The sequence below is a fragment of the Aptenodytes patagonicus genome, chromosome 10, assembly GCF_965638725.1.
Source record: "Aptenodytes patagonicus chromosome 10, bAptPat1.pri.cur, whole genome shotgun sequence".
NCBI classification, from domain to species: Eukaryota; Metazoa; Chordata; class Aves; order Sphenisciformes; family Spheniscidae; genus Aptenodytes; species Aptenodytes patagonicus.
In genome coordinates, this window is record NC_134958.1 from 3,420,336 (window position 1) to 3,433,343 (window position 13,008).

The following is a 13,008-nucleotide window of genomic DNA, read 5'->3' on the forward strand; positions in this document are numbered from 1 at the left end:
ATTGTAAGCTGAGTAAATTGGTTGTTAGTGCATTTGCAAACAGTTCAGCCTGATTCCATTGATCTAAGCACCAATTTTACAACTTTGTCTGTGGTGCCATTACAGAAATGGAGCGAGCGAGCAAGCAGGCACCCTGCACATACCTCTCTCTTAGGATGGTGATTTACTGCCCCTATCTGCTGCCTTTTACAGCTGTGTGCTGGCTAATGTCGCGGCCTTGCTGGTGAGCTTGTTTCAGTCCTGTGATGCTACATCCTTAGTGTGGAATCTGAATCTGACTTTGCCACCAGACTGAAAAACGGACTGCGGCTTTTCTAAAGTTCTTTTCCCATCTTCCCCGTGGTTACCTTGTGCTTAGAAAAACAAACTGGTAGGGGTCATAATATGGGGACACAGATGCTTTCCTTTTGACCAGTCCATGTTCTTCAGCCATTCTCCAAGGCTTCTCTTGTGTTTTGTTTTGACTTGGCCTGATGGCTGAAAGCTTTACTGTAAATTATTTTTGACAGTTATGATAGTGATAGTCCACCCTCCCACAGTATCCTCTGACCTGCAGGTATCAGAATGCACAAAGATATGCCTAAAATGTCACAAAAGAATGCAAATCACATATAGTTACAAATTAGTTCAGATAAACAATGTAAGCAGGGTACAATGTCTCAAGGAGAAATGACAAGCACCACTGATTAGAATGTTTACAGTGAGAAGGGGTTTCTGAGTTAGGCTCAACACATAATTTCTGATTATGGAGTCAGTTCATTAAAATAGTATAAAGTAACAACTTGCCATTTTTCTGTAAGCTACCAAGATGCATATAGAGGTGGATTGAACTAATAAATTAACAAAATATTGGCTGTTGGGATGGAGGAGTGTGAGGTGAATGAGGAAGGTGGGAGGAGGACAGCTACAAGAGTTAAGAGTCTAAACAAGGATACCCTGAAAAGTTTCTGGCTGTGATGGGTCCAGTGGAGGCTGAGTAGTTGATTCTATTTTGCTTCATAACAAAAGGAAAAAGGGGCCATGTGGCATCCTGGTTGATACCAGCTCACACTACTTGGTGTGCGAGAGGCAATGGTTTCAGAGCTTTATCATTATCTCCTTTGTTTTCTTGTTAGTTCATATGTAAGCAGTATAAAAGTATCATAGAATAGTTTGGGTTGGAAGGGACCTCTAAAGGCCATCTAGTCCAACCCCCCTGCCGTGGGCAGGGACATCTTCAACTACATCAGGTTGCTCAGAGCCCCGTCCAACCTGACCTGGAATGTTTCCAGGGATGGGGCATCCACCACCTCTCTGGGCAACCTGTGCCAGTGTCTCACCACCCTCAGCGTAAAAAATTTCTTCCTTATATCTAGTCTGAATATCATCTTTAACCTTGGCTGAAGGTTCACGTGTTAATGTTTTTTTCAGGTGGAACTTGCAGAAATATGCACAAAGAGCGAACGTTATATTGGCACAGAAGGTGGAGGAATGGACCAGTCAATCTCTTTCCTGGCAGAAGAAGGAACTGTATGTGGATCTTTGTAATCTAAACTAACAATGTAATACTAATTTATGTAAACAAAAAATATCTTCACGTGCATCTAGCAGAAAGACAAGAAACTGGAATACCTTAGTAAGCAGTATAAGCACCACTGGTATGCAAATGAAACAGGAATTATATGTATAAAATTGTGTGCAATCGAGTATGACAAGTTTAAAGGAATAAGATGATGAAAATGAAAAATGGCAAGAAGGAGGAAAGAAAAGATGTGGGGAAAGACATACTCTAGAACTAGAGCACCAGGTTCCACACTATTTGGCTAATTCATCACTGAACTTCGAATGTTTCCCATATAATGAAATCTGAATGGTCGGTATGACTTGTATTCAGTGCAAATGGGATAATTATTACAAAAATGCTTTCTTGAAACTTCTTATAACCAAACAGTTCTAGGAAGTTTTGCCAGGTCCAGTTACAAAGACAATGGAGATTTTTTTTTTCCCCAGTTTTGCTAATTCCAGACAATTCTGTGGCTGGATTCTGATGTAGAAGGCATTTAGCTGTCTTAAACGTGGTGACAGAAGGTGGACTAGCACTGATATACAGGACCTGCCAAGTTATGCATGAGTGCTTGCAGTGGAATTTACCATGGAGTTCATCTACTGTCCCAGAAGGTGCACAGGACTGCAAATGTTCAAACCCAAAACCTGTCAAAATACTTTTATTGAAATTAACGTAGCGTTTCGTGACAACCTTTACTTTGCTTATAATTGTGATATTATATCTCTACAGCTGTTGTTCCTTAATGCCGTATCTTGGATAAGCTTATAGAGAAAATAAGCTGTTTCCTAGAATGACACCAAACATTTAATTCCATCATGAGACACATGTATTTTCAATTTCACATCACCTGTACCTATTCTACAATTTTCCTTCACACTTACACTATTAGTAGTAAAGGTACAGCTACATGAATGCTGAAGGAAGCAGCATATTTTCCTGGCCTACACACAGATGATCATATAAGTGGAGGCTTTTCTGACATATAGAGATAGTGATCAAAAAGGCAAAGAAAATGTTAGAAAAGATTAGAAAAGAAATTGTAAACAAACCAGAAAATATCCTTGCTTCAGTGTACTTGCAGCTGAATGCAGTTCTGGCCTCCCATCTCAAAAAAAAATATACTAGAACGAGTAAAGTACAGTAATGGACGCTGAGGTTGATCAAAGCTATTTGTTTATATAAGCATTGACTGAATAATGTAAAACTTTTTAACTTGGAAAACAAGTATCTTTGAGGGTAATATTTTGAAGCCCTGTAAAACCCCTGAATGGGTAAGAGAAGGTAAATCGAGAATTCAATATTTTTTATAACCGAAGAACTAATAGAAGCACAATGACATTAGCAAGCAGCTTGTTTGGGTTTTTTTTTTCCAAAACATTCATTGTTAAATTGAGAAATACTGTGCATTGTGGAAGGCAGAAGTTTAAAAAGGGTTCAAAAAAGACCTTCTTGGATACATTGATAGAGTATTAGCCTATTTGTAGCTATTAAACGTAATTGTCTGACGTGTCTTCCAGTGTAAGTATAACCACCGTAATCTTTGCTTATGGGAAGCTAGAAAAATATACCCCAAAAAAGATTGCTTTGTATATGTCCTATTTTTATATTCCCTCTAAATACCCATTTATGGCTACTGTCAGAAACGGGACACTGGACCAGCTTAGTGGTACGTTCTGACCTAATGTAGCAGTTCTTAAAGGGTCTGTTTAAATGTAAGCAAGCTTGTCTGTCTTGATAGTAATTTTGTGACGTGGTCTGGAATCTCAATGGCAGGGAGTAACACACATGCTGTACATAATGTACAAGCAGATTTGTCATTGTTTATTTAGCACTCTAGCTGCTCAAGGAACTCTCTGGGGGTGAACAATGCCAAAACCAGTAAGACGTCCCTGCTTGCAGAGTTACGGTCTATTCTAAGAAGCCAAAGCAGGGCACATGATTTACAACTTATCCCAATGAAAAACCAGATGTGAATTTAATCTTTTGATTACATTACATCCTGAATTATTTAATTAATGGATGCCTAGCTTATTCCATGAAAAGGTCACAAAATGTTGGGAACATCTGACACAGGCCGTGTAAGGCATCTGTGAGGCAAGACAGTCTCTTATGTCAGAAGGAAGGACACAGTAACTACATTTTCATATATAGTTTTATTTCATTTCTCTGTTTGATTGTCTGTATGTAACAGGATCGCCGTCTCCAGTCAGTCCTAAGATTTTGGTACTATTCTGTACCTCAGTGAACTAATCTTGATTTAGTGGAAAATCAGAAAACTAAGGGGGAGATGGGTATTGGGGAAGGGGAAGGGAATGTGAAGCCCCTTGTTTCTAGTGGCATGCACATTAGCTTCAGCCAGGCCTGGTACTTTTCTGTAGATCAAAGAAAAACTGTTGTCTTAAACAGGCAAGAAAAATAGGTTGGGTGGGGTTCTGTGAAATGCTGAAAAAACCCAAAGACTTAATGGAAACATTTTAAAATCCAGCTACAAGGGAAAGGTTTGAAATGTATGTGTAACTTGGCCAATGAGGTTAAACCTCTTTTCTCACTGTTTCATGTCAGTTTTCTTTCCTTAACTGTCCCTGGATTTTCAAGAGAAAAAACATGCAAATTTGCATTTGATTTATAGAACTAAGTGCACTGTTTGCTAGTAGTAAATTAAAACTAACCATTCATTTTTCTTTCAATAGGCCAAGTTGATAGAGTTCAGTCCTCTGAGGGCAACTGATGTTAGACTTCCAAGTGGAGCGGCGTTTGTTATTGCTAACAGTTGTGTTGAACTGAATAAAGCAGCAACTTCTCATTACAATATTAGGGTAATGGAGTGTCGTCTGGCTACAAAGGTAATGTATGGCTTATGTCAAACTCTAATGAAACCTTCATCTAAATATGTGCTTTTTTCCACTTCTGACCAATCGTGTCTGTAACACCTGGCTAGGTGCTACTTTAAGTAGCATTTTTCTTTCCAGAACCAGACACCTCCATCTCTGCAGAAACAGAACTCCTGCCGAGTTTAATGGAAGTGCAAGGACTGTGCCCTTATATAGAAGATTATGTGATTTAGTTCTATTCAATTTATTTTGTATTATATTTCAATGGAGGAAATAAGTTTATTTTTCAGCAAAAAATATTCTCAGTTAATAAGATAGACTGTTTCTAATTAAAGCTGAATAATGACAAATAATGGAAAGCAACCAGTGTGGTCACATGTTTATATGTATATATGGCAATAGATGTGTATTTTCTAGGATTTAGAGGACATCAAAGCTACTAGTTGGAGGCCTGGAAGTAATATTGGAAATGCTGAATAGCAGCATGTATGTCAGTGTGAAGTTTAAAAACAGGCTTGAATCAAAACCCAACATTTAGGTTGTGCTGCCAGTTTACAGCTTGCAGTTATCTCTAAAATGTATGGAATTTGAACATGAAAAAAATCTAAGTTCCGCTTTAATTCTGAATTTTGTAGACCATATGTTTAGGAGTATGTAGATGTAGGGTTTGATTTGAGTTTATTATAGGAATACAGTGGATTTTTCTTTGATTAGATTAAGTGAGAAGTAAGCATAAAGATTCACTGCAATTATACCCAACATAGCATGCTGTGTGAAAGAACAGAATTTGCGTCACAAAGTCTAGATGAAATTTTTAAAAACTGCAGTGTGGAACCCCTTGCCACAAAAGATTTGGCCAAAATCTGAGCAATACTCAAAAGTATTTTGAGCATCTGTTGGCATCATGATTCTATGAAAAATTACCATAGTTAATGCTAAAAAGAAAAAAAAAAAGGGTTCAAGAGATGATCAGATACTGACAAAATGTAATATGAAATACTGTGTTGAGATTTTTCGAGGAGGGAAGCTAAACTTCAGATGACTTTTTAAATGGGCTTTAAACTCAAGTATAAAGAACATAGCTGCATTTTAGGTGCATATAAGGTACGGTAAAAATACGAGCACCAATGACCATAGTTAAAGCTGTTGTCACTGAAGTTAACAAAAAGATTCTTATGCCATTAAGAAAATCAAGATAAGGACCTCTCTGTGTATTGGTCCTGGTATAACTGATAAACCTCTAATTTAGGATAGTTAATTGACTAAGTATGTATTTTAGGAAGAGCTTCTTCTGGAAATTTTTTTGCATAAGAAACAGAGAGCCTTCATAGATGATCTATTCTAAAAGGCACACTACAACCATGAGTGCATTAAGTTGTAAGACCTTTTGAAGTATTGTTCCATATACCAGATTTTGTGAATTGAATCACAGTTTTCTAAATTGCTTTAAATTATTGGTCCTGTGCAGTAAACTGAAAAGGTGGTAGAGAAAGACGATTTTTTTTTTTTTACATTCCTGTTAGCTATGATGCAATCTCCAAAAAGGTACCTTTAGCAGATGCTTGATTTTAAGGAGACTAACGACACACACCTGTCTATTTTTAAACATATGCTACCCAGATGGAAAGTTGCACACACTCTAAAAATACGTTGAGCCAGGAAAAGACTCTTTAGGAACAGGTCACAGTGGGGTGAAGGAGGGCAGGTATGTAAGTGGAAGCAGGGAAGTCTTTTAAGCACCATTAAGCTAATGGAACTATGAAATAACATGCTGGGCCTCGCAATAATGCTTTAAAAGAAATTCTCATTGGTAAATGCTTTAGGATAGGCTTTTTTTCCCCTTTCTGCTTTAGGTCATTCTAGAATTTCACACTGTTTGCAGAAAGCTCCATGTAAGTAAAGATGCCAACACAACATATCCCTGGTGGCATTAGTGTAGAACATTTTGATGTCAGTCTGTCATACAGCAAGTGAGCTCTTGATCATCCTCACAAAATTACCTTTCTCAGGTTCTGTTCCTTTCCCTTCCCTTCTGAACAGTCATTCTTTTGCTTGTTATTTTTTTTTCCTTGTCTATTCTTGTTGTAGCCTCTAAGCGCTTTCCTGTACTCCATTAAACAGTATGTTTAAAGACACTTATGTTCTGCAGAACACTCGCAATTCCAAAGGAAATTAACTTGTACTTTATACTTCAGAAAAGTTGCACGGTAGGTGCTGCAGGATGAATATGAGCATTAGTGAATGCTGTGCTCTCCCCTGCTTCACCGTGTGTGGTTCACTTCACTGTCAGCTATAGAGTGGTGCCAAGAATGTCTGCAACTGGAATGCCATATAGTTAATCAGCTAATGTTTGTCAAATGTGGAAAGATGCTCAGATGACATTATAGAAATGTAAAGTATAAAAAAAGTGATGTTGCTATATAAGGGCTGAGTATTCCTATACTTACTCCTAGTCAGACTTTCTTTTATTTGTATTTGTCCTGTCATTTACTAAGTATGTTTTCCTCTCAGTTACTTACAGTTCTCCAGTGTGCCTGTGTTGAACAATAAAGGACAATAAAGCCTACAGATGCTATATCCTGGCAGTTAAGAGCCAGCTGGATGATGTCCACATCTTTAGTCCATCTAGTCAGAGATCATCAAGAAAATATCTAACCGTGGAATCAGTACTGGGATTACTTTTATACATTTAATAGATGGGATTTTTTCCCATTTCTGCTCTGTGTCCATTACAATTTGAGCTGCTGGAGCTAGATTATTTTCAAAAATCATTTCTGTTTGCCCATAACATTTTTCCCAGTGCTGTTAGAATTGAAACTTTGCTATAAGCAGTATAGACCTTTCCAACAAAGCCCTGCCCACTGGCCTGATGGGGTCAGTTTCCATTTGGAACACTTGACCTGTAAAACCCCAGCGTAGTTAGCTCATCTGAAATACAGCATCTCCCTTGAAGTACAGAAATGGGAACAGATGTGACAATACATGACATATTTCTACAGGGGATTATTTATTAAAAAATGAAGTAGAAAAATTTTTGTTACCTTATAGAACACTATTTTTTGTAAATTCTTAGTTCTGTTTAACTTCTGGTAATAAAATCTAGGGGATGCTGAACATTAGGATTAAAGTACAAGGAAAAAAATTTCCATTCATTTAGCACCTTGAAGCAGATTTAAGAACATGTCACAAACATGCACCAACGTAAGAGAGATTGAGTATTTAAGTAAAACAAATGAAGCAATAATTGTTATTCTAACTTATCAATAAGTAAGCTAAAATACAACTTCATGAAGGCTGTGGAATTCTAGGTACTCAGAGCTTTTGAAAACCAGGCCAGAAGTGACTTAAACAGTCTTTTACAAGAAAATTTTCTCACCCTGATTTCTGCATTAACCACTAGACAGTGCTGCTTCTTTCTCTACCACTGAACATACAAAACTGTGTTTTAGATGGCGACAGAGTCATATGATTTGGATTTTGATTGGATTTTGTTTGTTCTGCTCTACTAAGCCTCACATAAATCTTAGCAAGTCACTAGATGGCACCAAAAGTAGTTAATTTTTATATACTGTAATAAAGCAAAACTGGAAAAGCCGCTGCAAAAGTACTGTTCGAGGAGAGCAGGAAGGAGGATGAGAATCTATAGCAGATAGTTGGGCAGCAGATCTTCTGCTTAAATTTCATGCTGTAACTTTGCACAAAGCAAAGCAAATACTTTTCAGACATGTATGTAAATCCCATGATTTTTTTAACCCAGGAAGTTAAACGGCTTTGCTGAATTGAGACGTAAATGATTTCAAACCAGTCTCACTCAAAACCAGTGTTTATTGAAAAGAACAGCAAAACACACTGGGTGAAATCTTGGCCCTGTTGATGAGAGGTTTTAACGCTGATTTGAATAGGAAAAGGATTTCATTCCCTGGTCTTGCTGCACTGGTTTGAACTCTCTGCAAACATGCAGCCTGATCTAGCATACTTGGAAGCTTTAATCTCAGCGTAAATGGTGCAGAATTGGAGGTATGTCGTGTGCTTATGAATACAATAAAATGACACTAGCACGTACCTGCTAATCTATGTCTTACTCCGTAGTAATCTGTTGAAATTAAAGGTGGTATGTCAGTAGGATCTCACAATGATCACTTAATATTCTGCTATAATTAATAACATCAAAAATATTCCACCTTATGAGGAAAGCTGCTTTACTCAACCATTTTCATTAGGCACACGAGAGCATCAACGCATGCTTCTCAGAGAAAAGCCTCTTTGACATGTTGCCTTTTAGGATTCTGGTGGTTGAAGTAACTACTGTCAATTGCCAAAAGATCACAAAGATACACAAAGCATGACATCATTGTCTGGAGTGGGAGAAACAGATAGATCTATAACTAATTAGCATCACAGCAATCATGTAGGAATGGAGCAGATTCTGACTAACACATCGTAACCTTCCCGTAAGGCTGAAAGCTTCCTTTAAATTGGATGTTAAAAGAACATACTTAAAATTTACTTTAAACTCTAGAGATTGAGAAAGGTTGCGGTTAATTCTCCCGCACAAATCTTATGCCTACTTTCGTATTTTTAAGGCTCTTATGAGAAAGGGTGTTAATGACAACCTCAAATGTTCATCAGAAAACTCCAGGAGCATATTGGAAAGGGCAAACAGTTTTAAATGTTAGAGCAAATTGTAATAGTACAGAAATGGACTTCTTAGGGACTTTTAGTGTTACAGTATTGTAGCATTTGTATAAGCAGTTGTCCGAATGTGGTTGTAAACGGTTAATAAGTGCTTGAAGTAACAATATCCATGGAAAAGGATAAATCACTGATTTGATATCACACAAATTATGCCAGTAGGGCTTTTACAGACAATATCTGATTTGGGGGAAGAATATCTGTCATTCACAGACCTTTTATAAATAAATATAATGATTATCTGCCATATACTGATAGAATGTAGCTTCTGATGGTTCCCAATTAAGAAGTGAAAGGAGCAAATGGGTCTTAAAGGTGCTTATGGACAATTAAATAGTTTTAAACAGGAAGGCACAATATTTTATGTTTTATTTTTTGAATCTTAGCTTCTCTCAAAGTCAAAAGGCTTGGACTGGAAAAAAATGTTGCGACTCCATGATGTGCAAACCAAGCTAGGAGTTGGCCTAGAGGAAATGCTGACCATTGTCGAGGAGGTATTACATCCTGAGCCTTACAGTACAGAGGAAATTTGTAAATGCCTGGGAATTAGCCTGGAGGAGCTCCGCTCTCAGATCCTTAGTCAAAACACGCAAGATGGTAAGCATACATGAAATAGCGTTTTTTAGCGTACAACATTTGTATTATATAAAAGTTTATATATTAACTAGTAGTGCAAGTGGAAGTCTTGCCAGAATACCTCCCCAGAGTCTTGGGTGGCAAGTGAGAGAACTGATACAATGATTTTCATTCTAACTTTTAACTTAAAATAGAGCAAAACTTTGATTTTGATTGAACTGTTTCTAAAATGGTAGAAGTAGCAGATCACTTACTATTCTAGATTAACCTGTGCTGTTTTAGAGTCATCTCTAAATAACCCAGGTTTTATTCTAGGGAAAAGTATAAACTAGGCTTCCTTTTTAGGCAATAGCTCTTACAAACCCAAACATTTTGGATGGTTACAGCATCATTAAAATGAATCTTGTTTGCTCTCCCTTAACTGGTGTTAAAGACCAGCATAGATGGAGCTTGCGTTTCTGTTTTTGAATTGATAAATACATGATCACTTCATAAAACATGCACTGGGCAGCAAGTCATCTAGGTCTCTCCTGAGAAAGAAGTTTCTGGCACAATCAATGTTATTTTTTCTTTTAGGAAAATGTTGGTGGAGGTGAACAATTTACTATTTAAAGTATTTGCTATGTATTATTGCTTATGATTATACCATGTAATCATGAGCACTGGCACACATGGAAAGGATCCTGGATGCATATAGTAGGATTGCTAATACTACTGAGTAATAGAGCATTTATGAAATAATTAATTTGCATTCATAACAGGTTTCCAATTGAGATCAGAATCTTTCTTTAAGAACTTAAAATAATGCTTACTTCCTTGTTTCCATTCTGTGGCCTTAATACTTCTACTGTTTTGTAGATGAACTGTATCCTTACCATCCCTTCCCAAGGCTGCTTTCAGGGATGTATATATTTGATGTACAGAATCAGTAACATACCTATATATACTGATGCTTATATTTAAATAATCTGTATATCTGGAACAATCGTTAACTTTATATATTGACCAAGGACCAGATCCTGAATCTAGAACCTGTTTTGCACCCCAGTGGTATCAGAGAGTATGAAACTATCTTACTGTCTGATTACACTGCCAGAGGGTACCAGCATGGAATATGGTATCTTAATCCAGCTCTTTATCTCCATAGAAAGAGTCATAACAACTCTGTACTGTATGTACATTGGAAATATACTGAACCACGTACCTGCACTCTGCAACATTTTCATGGGAAACTACAAGGTTGTAAATCCTTTACGCTGTCCCCTTACTTGCCCCTTCATGAAGCAATACAAGACTATTAACTTACAGCTGTTTATACGCCTTATACCTGGTTTATAAAACAAAATTCTACAGTTTTGTGGAATTGAAGTGTTTATACAGGTTATTTTGATTTTTTTTCAAAAACTAAAGTCTGGATAAAAAGTTTAAACATGAAAGCTACAGAAAAAACTCAAAGGAAATTTTATACTGTGGCTCTGAATAGCGTTTGCAGATGTTTGCTGAACAGAATCTTTTAAACTTGCATGACCATGATTTCATTTGATAAGGCCAACTAAAATGGGTTATGCTGAAAGCCTGTTTGCATGTACAATATAAAATTAAATAACAGATTTCTGTAAAACTATGTGCAAAGAAGAAACAAGACAGACACAGAAAGAAGGACTCTAAATCCACTGTTTGTTTTTGTTACACACTAAACAAATTACATTTTATGTTGGCTTTGGAAAACCAGAGGCTGTTTGACAAAAATACTTTTCTTATTTCCCCTCTACTTTCCCACTATATTTTAATGACAATGCCTGGCTTCTTCATGTGAGAGAAAACATATCGACAAATAAGTAATCTCTGCAGAGAATTTCAGAATGTTATTGAACTTTTTTGTTCAATGTCAAGAAGGAACCATAACATTTAGGGTATCTTTCTTCCTTTGTACACATTTTATCAACTTTTCTGATAAAGTATTATAATGTTAAGGGTAAATTATTTGCACGAGAATTACTATTTAGATCATTTACTGGATTCTGAGTTTTCTCTGTGGCTGAATAGAAATTGTCAGTAGTTTTAATTTTTTGTATTATTCAAAGCCCAGTGATAGTTACAAATAATATTTTGTACGGGCATTGTATCTCATGTTTAAGGATCTGAAAGTGCTATGTAAATACTATTTTAGTCTTAAGTCTAGCTTCCCCTCCTCTACTCCTCCAGTGATGGTTCTGTATACTTACGTAAAATTTTATAAGTGTATAAGGCTGATCAGATAAAAACTCCACATCCCGAAGAGAAATGGTATGGACGGGCTTTGGGCAAGTCCCAGGCCAGGTCTGGAAGCACACAGCAACTTTGCATCCCTTTTACAGGCAGGTACTCAAGGATTTCTGCAGTTCCCCACCATACAGCTCACTTGTTCCCCAGGTTTGGAGAAGTACAGATGGTGCATAAAGCCTCTCTAAACTTCCTTCAGTTGTTCCTTGGCCAACCCAAAATCCCGAGTTTAAATCCCCCTTGCAAATGTTTATACATGGATTGCACTTGTGGCTTCTGAACATCTCTAGAAAAAAAAATAATATTTATTACTTTCTAAGGTGCACTATGCCATAATTTTGGCTTGGACTTGAGTGCTTCACAGAACATCTAGTGTGTGGTGATTGTGGGACATTAAGTATTTATAAACTTCACCACAAAAGGATATTCTCCTGTAAAACAGTGTGTTCCTTTAAACATGAAATGTTTTTTTCCTTCTTAAATGAAGTATTTTTAAACCCGTTTTTCCTTTTCATGTATAAAATTGTAATCTAATTTTGACATTTAAACCTGGGAATGAAATTGCCATGGGAGGAGCAGGCATCCATTTGCTGTGTGGATTTGGCCGTTTAACTGCCTTCCTATTTGTCCCCTGGAAAGAGAATTCTAAATCTGTGCTGTAGCTTCAGTGAGTGGTGCTTGAATAGCCTTTCATTCTCACTGCCAAGTAATTTGTATTAATGGTGATCTCAGTGCAAGAACACTTTCAACTTTATTTGCACAGACAGGCGTACGTGAAGGTGGACTCTCGGGTGTTCTGTCGGGCTGCTCTGGGATATATAAAGCTTTGTCGTGTGCATTAGTAGAGTGCCCTTGTCTTACAAGAACAGACATTACCTCCAAACTGGTAGACCTGAGAGTGCTTCCCAGCTTGAGGGTCCAGGTGCCTACTCCAGCCTCAGCCTGATCCATGTCATGGAGAAATTTGGGAACATACCACCAAAAAACATTCCACAAAAACATGGTTTACTTGGGATGAGCCCCAGAGAGATGGCTGCTCCAGGCAGATCCCATACAGCTACCTGGAGAATGCAAGCCTTTGGGGCGTGCCACAAGTTAGGC

General features: G+C 37.3%; 1 protein-coding gene and 1 long non-coding RNA gene across 3 annotated transcripts in view; one reads left to right on the forward strand and one right to left on the reverse strand.

Annotated features, from left to right (window-relative positions):
- Positions 1-13,008, forward strand: part of GALK2 (galactokinase 2) — a 50,400-nt gene that overhangs the window by 24,335 nt on the left and 13,057 nt on the right. For both annotated transcript variants that reach the window (XM_076347818.1, XM_076347819.1), the window contains 3 exons: positions 1,411-1,509; positions 4,237-4,389; positions 9,456-9,666. In XM_076347818.1, the coding sequence (XP_076203933.1) occupies positions 1,411-1,509; positions 4,237-4,389; positions 9,456-9,666 (463 nt within the window). The remainder of the gene's footprint in view (positions 1-1,410; positions 1,510-4,236; positions 4,390-9,455; positions 9,667-13,008) is intronic.
- Positions 1-13,008, reverse strand: part of LOC143164831 (uncharacterized) — a 120,712-nt gene that overhangs the window by 12,861 nt on the left and 94,843 nt on the right. The window lies entirely within an intron of this gene.